The 19,656-nt window shown below is 42.8% G+C and overlaps 1 protein-coding gene across 1 annotated transcript in view; it reads right to left on the reverse strand.

The window, feature by feature from the left end:
- Positions 1 to 1,392: 1,392 nt before the first annotated feature.
- LOC143289816 (small ribosomal subunit protein uS13-like) overlaps positions 1,393 to 19,656 on the reverse strand; it is a 28,897-nt gene continuing 10,633 nt past the window's right edge. Inside the window, exons 4-5 of the mRNA XM_076598979.1 lie at positions 8,823 to 9,016; positions 1,393 to 1,500 (exon numbers count right to left, since the gene is read on the reverse strand). Of these exons, the coding sequence (XP_076455094.1) occupies positions 1,425 to 1,500; positions 8,823 to 9,016 (270 nt within the window). The 3' untranslated portion in view covers positions 1,393 to 1,424. The remainder of the gene's footprint in view (positions 1,501 to 8,822; positions 9,017 to 19,656) is intronic.

A 19,656-nucleotide genomic window follows, 5' to 3' on the forward strand; every position in this document is an offset into this window, starting at 1 on the left:
CCATTTGTTCTTTTCGGACACACAGACTATGAAAAAAACTCATCCTCTGATCGGGAGTTATCTCATCCTGTCAACACTGAAGTTATGATAATTATATTCTCCATTCATTTGAACACAATTTCAATTTTTCTGACTCAGTCCTTTTTCTTTCTGAACCTGTGAGATTGCATTGTTGTTGTTGTGAGCGCGCATTGTTGTGTCGGTTGTTGTTGTGAGTGTGCATTGTTGCTGCTGTGTGTGTTGTTTTTGTGAGTGTGCGTTGTTGTGTGAGTGTGCGTTGTTCTTGTTGTTGTGAGTGCATTGTTGTGCGAGTTGTTGTTGTTGTGAGTGTGCGTTGTTGTTGTAAGGAGTGTGCGTTGTTGTTTTCGTTGTTTTGAGTGTGCGTTGTTTTTGGGAGTGTGCGTCGTTGTTGAGAGTGTGCGTTGTTGTTGTGAGTGTGCGTTGTTTTCGTTGTTGTGAGTGTGCCCATTTGTACGTATTTCTTTTCATTATACACCACACCATATGTGACACAACACATGAAAACCCAGCTAAAGATGCAGACAGCTGTTCTTTACAATGCACAAAAGCATATCATTTGGGTCAAATATTGAAAATTAATGTTTACAGATTCCGCATCTTTGAAGTCAATCTTTACTGTTAGTATATATTTTTAGTATAAAACTGCCTGAAAATGTGTTTTTAATGTGCATGTGTTGTTGGTACTGTTGCGCACATTCATCACTCAAGTTGCATTGTTCAGTGCATGTGACTCCAGGCTTTTCGGTCTGCCGATGATGTGGCAGTACACTGAAAGACTGCAGTTAGTAAACGTCACTTTGATCTGGGATTTAAGCCGAAGTTCAGAAGATACATCAACATTACAGGAAATATTTTGTACAAACACAAATGCAGCCTTTGTCTCTCATCTGAATGTTCACTGTTGCCACTGCCTTTGCTCTCTCATGGCACAACGTCACTACTCTCGCCATTCATTTCTTGACTTCATTTTAATACAGGGAGAAAATATGAAGTCCCGTGCATTTTTCATATATGTACTATCGAAATTCATAGTTAACTACTTAATTCTGAAATTTTTGACAATATAGAAAAGCAGACAAATGGTTTTTATTTCATGAGCAGTTTTCTCCATTTGTTCTTTTCGGACACACAGACTATGAAAAAAACTCATCCTCTGATCGGGAGTTATCTCATCCTGTCAACACTGAAGTTATGATAATTATATTCTCCATTCATTTGAACACAATTTCAATTTTTCTGACTCAGTCCTTTTTCTTTCTGAACCTGTTGTGAGATTGTAAGCTATCCTGTGAGACTTATGACAATTGAATTATAATCTTCTGATGCTGCATGACGCACTCAACTCATGACAGAAGACTCAAGAGACCAGTATTACAGGAGTAACAACTTGGACAGTTTATTGTTTACTTCTTCTTGGCAACACCAACAGTGCGACCTCTACGTCCTGTGGTCTTGGTGTGTTGACCGCGCACACGCAGGCTGCAACAGACAATGAAAGCAACTTTCAAAAAGAAGCATGAATGTGAGAGAGAATGGAACAAAAAAGCTTACTGTACCCAGTTGGGTCACACTTCCAAAAGGGAAAGGTGGTACAAACACCTAGCATCTAAATTGTAGTTGCAAGAAAACAGGCTTTCCACACTGCTGTTTGAAGGGAGAAAGGGTAATTATAGTATAACGAAAGGAAAGAGGGGGGAGGTTATATGATATGATAAAGAGAGCAAGAGGGGGAGGTGAGGGGATGCGCAAGAATTTTAAAGAAGGGAAAACAATTGTGGCAGTCCTGTTTGTGATAATTTCAGTCATAAATGGTTATGTAAAGAATGTAAGAAGGTCACAGCATCTGCCTGAAGTGTTACACATCACCACACAGGCCTGTCTAGATAACCCAACAGAGCAACAATTTTGAACACAGACTACGGTATAAGGAAAGGTGAGAAAGAAAACTGGATGGGGTGTGGGAATGTGCATAATTAAAAGGGTTGGGGTGTGGGTGATTGAGTAGTCCTGTCATACATGGCTGTGTGGAATGGACCTGAGAACTTTGCTGATGTCTGTTCGATTCCTTCTGAGTAGCACATAACCTTCAAAGTGGGGGGTGGGGGTGCGTGGTGGTGGGAATGGTATTGGGCAGAGGGTGAAGAATGGTGTGTGTGTGTGTGCGTGTGTGTGTGGTGGGGAAAGAAACAGAGCACTGGAAAAATTGAACATTAAAAGGGGAGACATTGGCACAATATAGAAGGAAACGCTAACATCAAACTGTAACAACTATAACAAATGTCCAATTGGACTATGCAGCAAACCTGCAGTGGCAGATAACATCTTGAAATTGTCAAAAATACATCTAAAAGAATTTTCCGAGAAGTCTGGTGTGAGAGAGAGAGAGAGAGAGAGAGAGAGAGAGAGAGAGAGAGAGAGAGAGAGAGAGTGTGTGTTGTGTGTGTGTATGCAGGTATGCCTACCCACAAATTTACTTTTCAGAAACAACACACATTAATCAGGGACAGGTTAATATTTTCAGGAACATCTCGACTGTTGTTGCAAAATGTATGCGTCTCCTTTCCTCCCCAGCTACTTCTCAGAGTATACCTTTCTGAAGGTCTGAACGCTTCACTTGTTTTTTCTTCAGGCTAGAAGGATCATCCAAATCAGTCTTTCTCTTCGAAGCCATCATGCCTCCACTTTCAAAAGGTTGTCCACGTTCAAAAAGTTGCATGCGCATTGGTCTTGCCAAAGTTACTTCGCCATTGACAGGAATCGAGCAGACTGTCACAAACTGGCCTCAGTTCTGTTCGGACAGTTGCAGCTTTTCACGAAGTGTCTCAGTAATATTCAGCAGCATTTCCGTTAGTCTTAATGAAGTGTCTTCATCAATGGTCAGAAAGCCATCTAAAGGTACACTTGTACCAACTTGATATTTTGGGGAAAAAAAAATGTTACGGTCAGATTTTTTAAAAATTTTCTGGTACATGCAGCAAATACCCGTATTTCCAGGACACCTTTTCAATTTTTTCAATTTTTTCAATTTTCTGGGACAAATACAGGCCCTCAGAAATGGTAGGCATGCCTGGTGCGTGTGTGCGAGTGTGTGTGTGTACCTACCCTAAATCTGTACTCGAGTACTTGCAAACGACAAATGGTGTACTTCCTGGGAAAAAATGTGTACTCCACCCACTAAACACTAAATGACTATATGTGACCAAGCGCGCTATGCTTGCTCCAAAACTGCTCACACACAAGCTACAGCAGACGACGTTTTCCCTCCTTACCAGCGCCCAGAATTGTGTGACGTCACTCCGCTTACATCATTTTGTTCTGGCCAGACAGCCTACTCAAGGCTCGCCCAATGTCGCGTCGCAGTACGCTATTGGCTGAGCTGGAATCTGTGTTTCTGCTCCAAAGTATTTAATTAATAGCTCTTTTGTCAGATCAGTAAACTACAAGTATTATATACTGGCAGAATCGTCGCAATTCCATCTTTAAATCTATTCCATTTATGTTTGCCTACGTTAAACTGATTGAACACAGTTTGTAATTTTCAGCGACGAGCTCGTTAAAAGTGACCCTGTTCAGGTGACTTAAATTAAGATCATAAATTCATCTTAAATAACCAACACTTCATTTTATACTCATTATAAAGTAGGTGTTGAGCTCTTTCTTTTGCAACTTATCCGATGTAAATCGGTTCAGGAATCATTTAGAAATCTGTCCCTGAACGCCTTTAAACAAACACAGTTGTCATTGGATTTTCCATGATTAGTGACGATCTGCTCGCAGCACACGTGACGGCCTTTGCGGTCCGCTTAACTTGGATAAATTGGCACAGTGAGTGATGAGTGGTCATTTCATACCTGGTCAGTCGTCTGACCAGAGCCTGCTCTTTCTCTCTCTTGCTCTGTCGCGAGCAGTGTGTTGTGTTGTGTGTGTCCCCACAACTGCTGACACCTCGCTATGTATCACTGTAAGTACTAGTGTGTAGAGTGTGTTGATTTGTAAATTGTATTGTTCGACACAGTACTTGTGTTCATATGAGTATGTTCAGTTATTGCTTTGTTCACTAGATTCTTTGTTCAGTTATTGCTTTGACATGTTAGCCACAGCTCGGCTATGATTGATCTAAATAATTGCCATGTCGTCATATGCTTGGAGCAGTGTTCCATTTGATTCTTCTTAACGTCACTGTCAGTGACGTCTCTGGACACAGACAGTTTGTTCCAGAATGTTCTAGTGAGTGCATAAAGTTCATTCACCACTTAATGGCTAAACCATGATGGTGCTTCACTTACTATCTGGTCTGTCAGTTTGCCAGTATTACATCTAAGCCACAGATTCTCTATCTTGTTTGTTATTCAGGTATTATCTTACATGCTGATATCAGTTGTACTGCTACAGTGTGCTCAGTACTCTAAGATGTGTGTAGTATTCTGCTGTTGTGATTTCAAGATAGTGTTTGATTAATATCAGTTATTGGTTAAAACCACCTGATATGTATCAGTCTGTTAACTGTAATTTAGTTGTCATGTTGTCTCCTATACGACTTACTCCAGTATAGTGCAACATGATAAACTGATTCATCTGTCACTTTGACACACTATAAGCTTTACCTAATCTATACTGTCAGTGTACTTTCACGAAGTCAGCATCACTTCAATCACTTTAACGGCGCTATTTAAATGTATTAGAAATGTCATTTGATGTCAGCGTTTGGTCTTCACACATATGCATTATGTTGTTGCACATCCAAAACCCGAGTGATAGTCTTTCCATGTAATATGTATACATGTGCTTTACTATTCACTTGTGCCGACATGTGTTTATGACATTTGTTTGTGTCATTCCAGGCACTGTCTTCTTCTTTTAGTTCTCTTAGTTCTTCTCTTTTTTTCTTCTTAGTTTTCTCTTTTTATGTTCTTATAACTATTGTAAATAAAACAATAGAAAAACCCATTTGTGACTGGCCTCTATATGTTCCTGGCCTGTGCATGGGATCTTGTCTATCCTTCAATTAATCATATTTAGTTAAGTCTTTTGTGCCGTACCCTTGAATAACCACTCGGTACACGGCTACATATAGTTTTAACATGACCTGGACCCCCACCGGTCATGCTTTGGTATGCATGCTTTCCCACAGCTTACTGTCACAACTGGTCATGTTACATGCCAACAGATAAATATTTTTTTTAAATGCACATCCAAGTTCATACAATTGTTACGTCCACCAATTCAGGGTCAGCACCACATAACCTTTTCATCATCAGCACTGAAATATCCTGTCAACAGGGCTTCCAAACTGAAAAGACAAATGACATCTGGTGCTACAGGGGTTACCCACTGAAACTAAGTGCACACAAAAAAGTACAAATCCAATAGACAAATCTTCAAAAATAAGCCTCATGTTTATGGCTTGTATCTTAGAACTCAACATACAGATTAAAGCATGTAATTTATGCTGATTTAGGAAATGAACTGATATCTGCTTATACTTCTTTTTTTTTTTAAACACGTAAAGGAAATCAAGGCAAAAATACTTCTACTCCCAGTTAAATGAAACCTTCAACTAAAAAAAAATCTGATATAGGAAATGAGCTCATTTGGTTGATTTACACTCAACTTATACTCAAAGTTTAAAAGAAACGTAGGCAAACACTAATACTGTCCGCCTTAAAAACATGGGTATAATATACAAAAGAAAACAAAACATAAAACAAGTTCATGGTTAAAAGTACAAACATCTGAATAAACAGGAGTTTGTACTATACTCCATGTTTGGTGATTCATATACTTACCATGTCAAACTGATGCAAACTAGACATATAGGTTTGCTCTGCTTGGCCAAATTTCGCGCAGCTAACAGTGAAAAGACGACCCGTCTTGCCTTGTCCGCTCTTAGCCAAACGCCTCTAAAAGCTACAAGCGCTGAATCATTCCTAGTCATCGAGAAAATGCCCCATGAGAACCATGGCAGAGACGCGGGGACGGACGGGCAGGCATTCGAGTTTGACATGGTAAGTATATATATCACTGAACATAGAGTAGAAGACAAACTCCTCCTTTTGGTGTCATATACTGTACCATGTCAAACTAATGCACAATTTAAAACAAATGGAGGAGGGTAACGCCTACTGGTTCGTATGGGGAGCCCTTGTAACCGAGATGGCAGTGTTAGCCACGACAAAGGAAATCCCCTTGGAACTGTCAGCCATGGTCATAAGGAAATCCCTGAGGTAGAAGTTGATGAAGGGATTCTCAGACCGCCAGAAGGCTGCCTCCAAGACATACTACAGTGGCAATGAGTGCTGGAAAGCAGCCGAAGTGGCTATGGCTCGCACTTCGTGTGCTCTGGGATTAAGACAGCTGATATCCCTGTGAGAAAGAGTAGGCTCCAGTCTAAGAATGACTTGGGAAACCCAGCAGGAAATGGTGCCTGCAACGATGTCTTTCTTGTAATTCTCATTGAAGGAAATGAGAAGACGTCTCTGAGAAGAACGCCTGTGGCGAGACCTATTCCAATAGTATTTGCGACACCGAACAGGGCAGAGATGCCTATCCTCATCGTCTTGGGCAAGAATATCAGACAAAGGTCTGACCCTCAGAGAGGGGGAAGGGAACTCGGGGTCAGTTCCAACCGCACAGCAGCCACGCGTGCAGGTAGAGCAGTTGAGGATTGGAATGAGGATTCCCCGAACTAGGCTGCCTCAACAGATGAGGTTTGGTTTCAAGTTCCAGGGGTGGAATGTGTGTCAGGGACTGAAGGTCCGGATACCAGGGATGGGCTGGCCATTCCAGCGCAATGAGAATCAGCTGCAGACGTTCCAATCTGGCTTTCCAGATCGCCTTGAACAGAATTGGAAAAGGAGGAAATGCGTAGGCAATCAGACTGCTCCAGTCTAGAGACAGAACATCCACTGCCCACGCTTCCAGGTTGGCGACCGGAGAGACATAAGTGGGAAGTCTCTTGTTGAACTTTGTGGCAAAGAGGTCCACCATCGGCCAAAACCACCACTCCCACACCCCCTGATGGGTGTCCTTGTCCAGGGTCTACTCTGTGTGGATAACACTCTTGGATCTGCTGAGTGCATCTGCCAAGATGTTGGCTTTTCCTGCTGTTTCGCTGAAAGTGCAATGCCCTTGCTGTGGCACCAACAGAGGAGAGCCTCAGTCTGCAGGGAGAGGTCTGCCGAATGCCCCCCCTCCCCCACCTTGTTCACATAACATGCGACCGTCGTGTTGTCCGTGAACAAGCGGATGGTCTTGCCAGTGGCCTCCCCCGTGAAGTGCAGGAGAGCCCGGCAAACTGCCTCCAGTTCCAGAACACTGAAGTGGCATAGTTGCTCCTCTGGGGACCAAGTCCCTGCTGCATGGAGCGAGTCCATGTGGGCTCCCCAGCCCAGGGAGGAGGCATCTGTGAAGAGTGCCACCTGAAAAGTAGGTGGGGCTATGGGCACCCCCTGTGCGCGAAGCGAGGTGGTTAGCCACTCTGATGTCACCTCAAGGAACCACTCACCCAGACATATCTGGGTATCCCATGGTTGGGTTCTCTGGGAACACCGTAGCCTCAGTGACCTCTGAAGAGTGCGCTTGAGAACCCTGCCCAGGGGAATGAGAGGTGCCATGGACTCCATCATGCCCAGGAGAGATGAAAGTGTCCGCGCTGTTGCTCTGGAGGAACAGCACAAGTGGCTGAGGTGGCCTGCCAGTCAGTCCCAGCGATCTGGCGTCATCATGGACCGTGTGTCGAATCTCATCCCTAAGAAGTCGAAGGACTGACTTGAAGACCGATTGCATTTCTCCTGGTTCGTGAGGAAGCCCAGTTGGGAGCAAAGTTCTAGAAGTCTGGCCGTATGCCTCTGACAAAAGGGCCTGCGACTGGGCCAGAATGAGCCAGTCATCCAGGTACACACAGAGACGAATGGATTCCAACCGGATGATGGACACCAATTCCTGCACCACTTTGGTAAACAGGAAAGGGGCAAGGGACAGACCAAATGGGAGGGCCGAGAACTGGAACACCTTGTCCCTCCACAAGGAGGATGGATGAGAATATGAAAATAAGCATCTCTCAGATTGACAGAGACAGCTCAATCGCCCTGTTGAATGGTCTCTCGAATGTGCGCCTGTGTGTCCATCATGTATTTGATTTTGGGGAGGTATTTGTTGAGGGGGGACAAGTCCAAGACTGGTCTCCACCCTCCTGAGACCTTTGGAATCACGAACAACCGGCCATAAAAACAGGTGCCTGGGTCCGAGAGTTGAGATATCACCCCTAAGAGGAGTAGGTGTGTTATCTGCCTCTAAGATGCTATCCTGCTCCGCCGAGCTGGGCACATAAGGAGGAGTGGATCTTACGAGGGGGCGGTCCTCCGCCCAAGGCAGCATGTACCCTGACTCTGGCACCGACACAATCCAGTCATTGAGTCCCAGAGCACACCACTGATGTGCATGCCAGGACAAGTTTCCTACTTGGAGGGGCTAGATGACTGGCGGTGCTGAATCAGGACCCAGTCATTGGGGGTGCTGCCTTATGGCCTTGGGTATGGCCAGTCGGCTTGGACGGACACGAGGTGGTTTATTCCTCTGCTGTGCACACCACTGCGACTTAGGTGGCATGGCATATGGAGGGGCCCTAGTGGCTGGCCTCTTCAATGGCAGTGAACCCTGGCGCCCCTGGGAGGTGTAGGCTAAATATGAAGCTAGCCTCTGATTGTCAACTTGACAACCCACACAATTCATGGGGGGAAAAAAGAAAAAATGAAAAGAAAAAATCATATTCATCAAGGTACAGCAAAGCTTGGTATACTGACCCCCAGTAGTGGCGGAGACCGCGATGGGCACGGATCTTCTTCAGTCGCTCCAGATCCTCACGCAGTTTGTTGTCCAGCTGATTGGACAACATCTGCCCGAAGCGACCATCCTTGACATCCTTTTGACGATTGAGGAACCAGTCAGGGATCTTGTACTGTCGAGGATTGCTCATCACAGTGACGATGCGTTCCACCTGACAGAATATAAGGTGAAAACGTGAAAAACTGGTTTTCAATATAATGAGAGAGAGACAGAGGGACAGACAGGCAGAGAGAGAGGGGGGAAGGTGGGAGGGAAAAGTGCAAGTTTGTATGTGTGCATGTATGTGCATTGCTTTAAATACAATTCTGTGTGTGTGTGTGTGTGTGTGCAAGAGAGAGGGAGAGAGAGAGAGGGTGAGAGAGAGAGAGAGAGAGAGAGAGAGAGAGAGAGAGAGAGAGAGAGAGAGTGTGCGTGTTTGAGCACACTCATGTGTGTATTATTAACTCAATTGCGTCTGGTTGGCTGCCGATTTCCGATGCTATTCCGTTCACTTGAAAGTGTGTCGGACGCATCGTTACAACAGATTTTGATCTTTTTAAAATCGTTACCGATCTTACTTTATGGGCGGTAACTCACATTTTCCAGATAACTCACTTTTCTTGCGAGTTCCTTCCCTCAGACCGTTGTTCGTTCGTTCTGTAGTAGTTTTCTTTGTTCATGAACCGGACAACCCGAAATCACAACATCATATGGTTTTCAACATGGCGGCACCAAGGCAAAACCGATTCGTGCGGAACATAAGAATGGCTCAAGCACTCAAACTGATTCATGAAACTGGGTCTGATGATGAAGATGCTGCTGCTCGACAATGCAGGTGATGAAATTTCAGACTCTGATTCCGACTATATTCCTGACGAAATCGACGACGAAGTGGCGGACACTGACAATGATGAAGGCAGAATGACCGGTCAGCAAAACTCAACACCAACATGTGCGCCTGTTGAAGCGGCTGCTTCTCCAACTAATGGAGATGAACCCGAGGAGATGGAAATAGATGAGGACAATCTGTGCATTGTGTAAAAAAAAAAAAAAAAAGTGTATATGTGGTGTTTTTTCCTATGAGTATACAGTCCGGCAAATGTTTTTCAGTGTGTTTCAAGACTGCAAGCAGCAATCAGTTTTCTGTTGTTTTTTTTCCAATATATATATTCTAATCAAATATCTTTTTTCTATGCAGCATGCAAAAATAGTATCATAAGCACATCAAACCAAGAGTACAGGAGTGTGACTGAACCAGTGTAAGAGGATTCAGAGCATGAAGAAGTGGATTACCCGTGTTAAAAAAAAAATTTGTTTTCCTACCAATGTGCATCATACTGGATTACCTTCACTTGAGGTAAGCATTTTTTTTTATATATTGTAAATTCATTGTTATATCTGTCCACTGGTATGTGTTTTATGTTTGTAAGGTGAGTAGATGATTTCTTTGTGATTTTTAAAAACTGCTTAAAATAGTGCGATTTGAGGGGGAAACCCGGTCGTTTTGACTGCGACTAGATTGAGTTAAGCTCTTTGTGATTGTGTGAGTGCTCCTGTGTGCACATGTGTGAAGGAGAGACAGAAAATAAAAAAAAACTGACTCAGTTTTGTCAGAAAAAGCACCGACGTCAATTGCTACAAAGTTTCTGTTTCAATCGCAACAATTAGGTAGGACCACAGGCCAAGCTGGCCGAGAAAGCGTGACCAAAACTGACAAAATTGCCGATTTTTCCATCATAATTTTACAATGAGAAACATGTATTTGATAATAAAAAATTACGTTAATAAAAAATTTGACTCTTCAACTTCACATTTCTTGTGTTGTTTTGCTTCAGAGTTCGATATCTGAGAAGTTATGGAGCGTTAAACATGATCGCGAAAAGTCGGAACGCAACGCCGCTGGTGCCTCACACAGCCTAAGGCCAAGTGGTCGAAGTTTGCACATATTCTGTTCACTCTCCGTTTACCAGTCAAAATCTCGGTCAACCTATTAATAGCGCATACCACTGGAAAGATAAAACCACGCGCTAACCAATGATGCAAAGTAAATTTTTAAAAAGTTTTAATTAGTCGGTGTAATCTGAGTTAGAAAAATTCCCAAATTTTCAGAGTACCATAAAAAATCTCCCTGACATCGTACAAAAAACCACTAAATATCACTGGAAAGTTCATTTTTTCGTGAATTCAAACCTACCTTTCAGTTATCGCCAAGTTTTGCCTGTGATGCATGATTCTAATTTGCATACAACAACCCCATCAGGTCACTTCCGCTCTTTTCACTCACAAAGGCAGACACAGCTGAGCGCGCGCCGGCACAAACAATGGGGGAGATTTACAATATTTACAGCAAGATCGACGCATATCTTGGTATGTAATCAACAGATTTCTAATTTATTGATGTTTGATGATAATATATATTACTATGATTGTATCTGGCTTAGGAAAGAGGTGTTTTCAGTCACTTGCCTGGCCTCATTTCCAAACAAAGGTGCCATGAAATTGGGTTAACAGGTACATCAGATTTTCGAAGATCGCTTGACAAATATTTATTCCTAATACCTAAACATCCCGGTAGTTCCACTCATTAGATATTTATATGATTGCTGGATTTTTTTTGGGACTACATTAGACTTCTTTTGGTTTGTATTCATTGAGAAAACGTTAATGAAAAATATCAAGAAAGATAACTCCTGTCGGTCATTTGCACTTGTGTCAGAAACAACTGAACGAGACTATGAATATGATTTTCTAAGACCACACACACACTGCACACAGAAAACCTGACCACTGAATTGAAAATTAAATGACAAAGAAAATAAGGAGACCTGAAAAAGGTAAAGACAAAAGAAAGTAATAATGATAATGATAAAAAATGATAATAAATAAACAAATACACAAATGAATACATAAAAGCGTGAATACATAAAAGAGAACTTCACACACACACACAATTTGCTCAAATGCTTGTGCTGTAAATATTCATGTGCACACACACACACACACATATATACACACACACACACAAAGTGGGCATTTTGAACAGGTAAACCTATGAACGCCTAAAAAATTGACTAATTTTGAAGTGCATTTTCTCAAATTGATTTCATTTTGTGAAAAACCATCCTACTGAAATAATTATTTATCGTCTATATTTTAAATTTTTACTGCTTAATGCAATGCATGAATGAGTTCGTGGATAGAAGAAAAAGAAGTGTACTGTAACGCGAAACAGCGATCCTTGTTCAATGGCGGCCGGCGTCTTTCTGAGCGCGACAAAGTTAGTTTCAACCACACAGTGGAAAAAATCGCACCCATTGCTTTCCATTCACTGGTTACTGTTTGAAAAACTGGGAGCTGTGAAAGGAGAAAGTTCAAGGAGAACTTCCGTGCGTTTTTTTCCAAGCCTTGGGCGAAGTTGGGTAGTTAAATCTGAGCGCAAAGTCAAATCTGAGCGCAAAGTCAAAGGAAATTTTCGGCTATCTTTCAACGCCTCGCGCAGTTCGAAAATGAAATCTGACCCCACGTGATACTGTATGAGCGGTAAAGAGCATTTTCTGCTGATTTCAATGGTATCCAAAACTAAGATCTTTGATCCATGAGCAATTTGCTCAAGCGATTCAAAAGCAGGTACCCCACTTCGTCAGTTGCGTCAGCCAAATCAACATTCGACACAGGAGAGCAGCACTTCATCAAACACAAAAATGGCATTGTTTCTCCAGAAAATCTAAGTTTCATCGGTAAGTTTTATATTATTTTTTAAGACGAATGTCTTTAGCACTTTCATGCACAATATTGATCTGAAATTCTTTGAATCGGGATTTTTATCGATATCAGTAACTGAGCAGCTTGGATCTATTTCATCAGTGTTTTCGTAGCGTGACAATGTGTTTCAATCGGAATACGATTTATTTTTTTCTGAGTAAAACACACAAAAACTATTGATACAGAATGAAAAATGGACATGTTAAAACGGAGACCATGAATTCCCATTACTAATATTTGATCGATTTTTGCTTTAGTAAGCAAAATACTACCCGGGTCTAAAACCGGAAGTGCTCTGGACAGCATTAGTGTCGTCTGCTACAAATTCGGTGAGTGTTAAATAAGTGAGTAAAAAATTGTAATGTGGTTTCTTTTTCATTCAACATCACACAAAAGTCTGATATTCTAGTTGCATTTTGCTTTGATAGCTGTGAAACTTTATATTAATATATACAGACAGATACTATGCTCTCACATTCCAGAAAGAACAAGAACACCAATTCATACCAACCCCTCACCCCCACCCCGCCACTCCTCCCCCTCTCTCCTATGCAAACATCAACTTTCATAATTAGCTGAGAGTTGTATAGTCATTCCCCTCCCTGTCTCTGAGAATCTCCCACCAATGGTAAGGAGAGGGTTGTCAATGGTTGTGGCAAACTTGGCACTGAGCCAAATCACTGACCACTTGCTCCAGCTGAGAATCGCTGACTGCTGACAGTGATATAACCCACCACCTCCTCCCTCCAGTCATCCCCTTCCCCATTTCTTTCCTGTCAGTGGAGTAGGTGTGTGCTTGTGAGAGACTAGGATGAGAGAGACACTATCAGGAATCCAGCCGATTAAGAGAGTATAATTGTGTGTGTGTGTGTGTGGGGGGGGGGGGGGGGGGGGGGGGGTGTGGGTTCATGTAACCCATGATATGCTGTGCATCTAGCCTGCATGAAACAGAAAACAAAGGGAAGTCAACACATATTTCATGAAATGATAAAATGCAAAATACCATGCACATATTGTGAATGAAATATTCAGTTTGATATATATCTAAGACATGCATTCTCACACACACACACAAATAAAGGTGAGTACACAAAATATATATCAAAGAATAAGATACTAAGTATGATGTGCATATTAACAATAAAATATTCAATATTAAGTAATCATATATACATAAGACATTAATACTTTCATCTCAGTCATGAAATGTAGCACCCTGAAGTGGAATATCTGAGTAAATAATCGCATGCAACAAAGACATCCATAAGATGAACAGTACATGTAGATGGCAAAGTTCTTGTCAGCAACTGGAAAGGACAGACCCCCCAAAATTCAGCCTCAGTTGTCAAAACATAAGTTGTTGCTGCAATCTGCGTTATTGTGTGAAAGGTAAATAAGGCCATATAGTTCAGTGCAGTGAATTTTGTGTTGCTGTTGAATGAATACTTACCTGTTACTATGCCATTTTATAATTATGTTATCACAGTGTTTTCCTCCCATTCAAAACACTCAGAAATTGACAAAAGCCTAAACATATATTAAACTGAGAGCTCTGGTTTTGGTTTTAAGTTTTAAATTGAACATAACATTTGTTCTTTCTTTTGAGCTGATCTGTGTATCTAACATGTTGCAGAAACAGCTGCTCATGGCAGGGTTTGCAAGACCTATTCCATGATCCAAAAAGGCCAGTATGCAGATCTCGGGTAGCGAGCATCATGTTATTGCTGATGCCAGGAAACCTGTGAGTGCCAAAAAATGAGAGATTTTTGGTGTGCATTTTCTCTTGTGAATGCCATTTTGTGAAGAAATAAAGATGCATCATCCACCTTTTATTTCTTATTTATTGTGTTTCTTCTATAATGAAATGCATGACTGGGTTCATGGATGGAAAAAAAAGCTAGACAGCTGAAAGAAAATAGATTCATATATCTGTCCTTTTTGCTAGCAACTTTTATATTTGCTCCCTACTGAAAACCTTTGTCATGGAATGCCCCATCAACCTACCCATTCTGTATAATGCTCTCAAGTTGCATCCATTTAAAAATTTGTAGTAATTTTGCAGAAGATGATCAGCCTAGACCACTGGTAACTTATTGTGGCTGCAACTTCAATATTTTTTTTAAAAAACAAAAATTTTGAAGAAGTCTCATCCGCAGCATGCACCCTTTTTTAACGAGAAAATCAGGTATCATTCCTTTTCTGCCAACTTTAGAGGGAAGTTTTAAGGTTGATTTTAATTTATCTTGAAAGCTGACATTTCACTTAATACACACACAGAATTTCATGGTCCTACTTGTGACAGTTACTGAAATATTCATCTTTGCAGCATGCTACCCCGCTGGTCAAATTGAAGATTTTTCAAAGTGTGAGACTCTGATACTTAAAATTCAGTCAACTATCCTGCCTGAAAAAAATTCAGTGCACTTTCTGTGATGTATTCTGCAAGATATTTTATTATGAATTGCAACTGTCTATTCGTTTCAGTGCTGTAGACCTTCAAAGTTGCTATTCTGTGCAGATTGACATGTCCTGATTTTCTATTTCCTCCTACTTCGAAAGACATATTTTCCAGTTGCTTTGCTGCTGAAGTGTTAGTGTTTTCTTGTGCAATATGCCATTATCATATGGTTTTTAAAAGTATATAAGTTTTCATTACAGTACCCTCATGGACAGTATAATATAACTGTGAAAGTGTGAAAATATTAAGTACAAACAGCATGTACGCATCGTTACATCTTTAAAATGGAATATCTTCAGAACCAATCAAGATATTCACTTACTTTTTTTTTTGTTTTTCTTATATTGTCATGTTGTTTGCCAAAAAGGAAATTTTCTATCTAAAATTACGTTTAAATAACATACTTACCGTGACCCAATTAGTGCAGACTCCGGCAGGGGTCTGACATTCCTGTCCTGTGCAAACTATCCGCCCATGCGGAGCAGACGAAACTACGGCCGATAACCTCCCGGAAGTAGGTAACCTCCCCTTTGTCCCGCTGGTTATCGCCCTCTTTTGACGGCAATATGCCATCACCAGCGCAGCAAGCAGGAAGAACAGGAAGCGGGGAGGACGGGAGGGTCTTAAATTTGGGTCACGGTAAGTATGTTATTTAAACGTAATTTTAGATAGAAAATTTCCTTTTAATTACACATACTTAACCGTGACCCAACTAGTGCAGAATAGCACGACAAGGTGGAGGGCTCGCCTGTTCTACTGTCTGTGAGCTGTGATGGTCTGTTGTGCAGCTACCACAGAAGCGATGGCTCTTGCGCCATCAACCCGCAGGCGTGCGACATCTCTCTGGTAGAAGTCGATGAGCCATTATCCCTTAGGCGATAGGTGTCCCTCAAGTAGAATTTGACGAAAGTAGAGTGTACTGTGTCGCCTAAGGACATTAGTGCGGGTAAAGAAGACAGAGGTCCACAGCTGTATTGTGGGGGAGGTCTGTGGACCACAGCTGAGCAGATGAGCGCGGATGAGCGTCAATGCAAGGAGGTGCGCATGTGGTTTGATCTGATGATTCCACAACGGATGTGGGCCGATAGTGGAAGTGGTTTTTGTGTTTGAAGGAAACTGTGGCACGAGACAGAGGTAGGTCACCGTGTTGGGCCTGCCTCAGGCATGACAGCCAGATCTGTGGAGCTCCTCCATGCGAGCTGACAGGCGATGGGCACTCCCCCGCCCCTGGCCCCCCCCCCACCCCCCTTTTTTGACGTTGTCAAAAAATGACAGCACTGGTATGTTGCCTATGCATAGGATGGCAGACATTTGGCAACAAAAGACTTGATGTCCCTGGTGTCTCTGGGACAGGGTTGTGTAATTGCCCAGGTAGGTACCATCACGAAGGGGCATACGGAAGGCTTGGTGGCTTCTCTGCCTGAGTGTGGCCTGTTGGAGTAACCTGCAGAAGGTTGTCCGCAGTCAATGGCTGGGTTGGATCAGGCTGTGGAAGTGCATTTCATGTGCCCACAGGTCACTGAGTCTCATTCAGTGATGGAATTCCCAAATGGAAGAGGGTTTCCATGGGGAAAATTTTTGCTGAAGGTTTTTTAGTGAGAAAGGGGACCGGATCCATGACAGGCCTCTGGCTGTGTGTGGTGCGCACTGAGTCTGGGATGGAGCGGGGCGGGGCAGGGAGGTAAGTGGCTCAAGATGTGTTGTACTGGCTATTGACATCAAGGCACTGATCTGACATACGTTTTTAGTATGGCCAGTGGTTTCTTAATTGCAAAGGGAAATCATTTGCAGCTTAGTCTTTCATGAATGACTATGTCTCTCAGACTAGAAGTCAAATTGCACTGGGACTTAGTGCTGTAGCCTTAGGCCTAAGTAGCCTTTGGGAACCTTCCCAATTATGAGTCCTAAGGCCCTCTTGATTGAGGGACCGGGGATGCAACTTGGGCAAAACACTCTCTACTATAAATTGTATAATCGAATTCCAGCCCGAATAGACTGGACAGCAGATGCCTCCTCTGCTGTTCTGATGGAGACTGTCGTACTCGACTGATTATCATATACTGTTCCTAGGAGGACACCAATCAGCATGGGTAAACCAGGAAACAGCTGCTGTGTGCTTCAGGGACGAAGGTGTTCACCATGCAGATTATGTTGCAATGTAAGGAAGCCGGAAAGAGTTGACGGGGTCTTGTGGTGCAACCGTGTGTCAGAAAGACATGGTGCTTGCTTCCGAAGTGACAACAAAGTCATCCCCTGACAGTCCCTTGACCGAAGGCTGGGGCTCCATGATGGGATAGCCTGCCTAGGCTAGCAACCTCTGGAAGTGTCTCATTGGAAAGACAGTGCTTGAGGAGGAATGGCCATCTGTAACCACAGCAGTGGTTGTGTGTAGAGGCCGAAAGGATCGGGCAGGGAAGACTAAGTGCAGAAAGTGCTTTCGAACGCCAATTGTTTGAGACGTTGATGCTGGATTTGTGTTCAAGCAAGGTGATGGGGTGAACTGATGTGCTTGAATGCGGCATCTGCCGTGCTGGTATGAGTGGGCAGAAAGGTACACCCCTGTGGCTAATGGACGGTTCGTTGTGCTTTGTGGGACGCATCCGTCCTCGTCAATATGCCTTTCTCCCAAATGTAGAGGAAAACAATTATGACCCAGGCCTTCTGCTACTAGAGAGGAGTAGAAGAGATGGGCTGAGGGTGATTGTCTCCTGCCCAGTGGGCAGTTTTTGGGTCCGCTAAAACTTGTAAGGCAAGATAGACAACTCTTCATGGGAAGGCTGGCTAGGATGTAGGGCCTGTGTGGAGCTTTTGTCACAATCACAGTGGTGCAAACCAAGGGTTGTTGTAGGCAAGGGGAGAAAGAAGGGATGCCTTACAAACTTGGAAGGAATGAAAGGCATGTGTGTCCAGAGTGGCACCTCTAAGTTGGACTGCCTCACCCTTCCTTGTGCATCTCCAGCCTTATGGGTGATTGTTGCAGGCAAATGAGTTGGGTTGCCTTGTCCGTCCTTGCACCAAGAGAGGCATTCTTAGCCCTGTGGGTGTGAAGGGGGTATGTGTGGATCCCTAAGGACCAGCCACTATTGAAATGTGAAGGAGCATACATTCAGGCGTGAATGAGGCTATTATTATTTTATTTTATTTTTGTGAGTGCAGTCGTCCTCCAAAAGCAAGGTAGGGATGAATTTATGAAAATGAATACATATATGTGCCAAGGGAATAAAAACTTCCATCAGCTCAAGTGATGTCAGAAGTATGCCAATGACAAGAGATCGAGACACAAGAAATAAGCAGCTGTATAAGCATATGTGTAGCGTGCACCGATATACCCAAGTAAGTGGGTAAGTATGCATAATCATCAATGGAAAGGAATCTGTCCATGCACCTACATATGAGATGTACATACGCATATGAATAAAGTGCCAGTACGTAGAGGCAGAGAGTTCTGGGCATTGTGAACAGAAGGCCGCAAATGCAAGTGTGCCTATATTGCTATGTAGGGAATCTCAATGAACAGATGTCAATGAATTGAGATAGAAATATAATTGTACATGTTAATATGAAAGTCGTCTGAACCTATCCCATAAGCACATACACATGTGTATACCGAGGGGTAAGTACGCATCTATACGTGAAAGCAGAAATGCGTATGAATGTAGCAATATATCTCATATATATGTATATATGTGTGTGTGTATATATATATATGTGTGTGTATATATATATATATATAGATTTTTTTTTTTTTTTTTTTTTTTTTTTTAAAAATATGTATAGATTTTTCTATATATATTTCGTGATTGTTGCTTGTGATAATAAATCAAATGGATAGAAGGGGAAATATTGTGATGCATTTCCTGTAGCCAATAGCCTGAGAAACAGCAAGAAAAGTGCAGTTGCTATGCAAAGATGTGTAAAGTCCCTGACTGGGCATGAGGACCCAATGAGAAACCGAAAGAAAACATCGTTGGTGGACAGCACGGGGGGCAGGAGTGATGTGCTGTGTCGGCGAAACTAACCACAGCTTCGAGCGCCTAGGTTACAAATGTGGAGTTGCCTCCCTTGGCGCCGAAAATCATCGAAAAGGAATGTGTCTTTAGAGCACATATCCCCCTTGTGCGACGTGTCCTCGCTGAACAGGGAGGAGTGTCATGTTGTGTGTGAGAGTCCGTGGTTCGATGCCACCGTAACCGACACAGGTGAAAACGAGCGCAAGGGGAATAATTATAATGCCCCTTAGTGCCGTGGGCATCCCAACCCGAATCGGTTGCCATCGGACGCGAGACGGTCAGGGCATGTGGCATGACGGCGCCGTAATCGAGTGTTATGGGCGTCGTGGGCGAGGGGGTGACAAGTCCGTCGGCTTGCCGTGGGATGTGCATCCCCCTGTTGCTGAACGGCGGTCCAATCTCGCGAACAGCTCCTGCGAGAGGACCGGCGTTCAGTTGTCAGTTGTGTGTTGACGGATAAAGTGATAGACAAAATCGGCCCGAGCACTGCCGAGAGGCAGGATCGAGTTATTAATACATGTAAGAATTATCTTGATATTCATTGTGAAAACTTTAAATACAAAACTCGTTTACATATTTTCT

This window comes from Babylonia areolata, chromosome 14 (assembly GCF_041734735.1).
Source record: "Babylonia areolata isolate BAREFJ2019XMU chromosome 14, ASM4173473v1, whole genome shotgun sequence".
In the NCBI taxonomy this organism is placed as follows: Eukaryota; Metazoa; Mollusca; class Gastropoda; order Neogastropoda; family Buccinidae; genus Babylonia; species Babylonia areolata.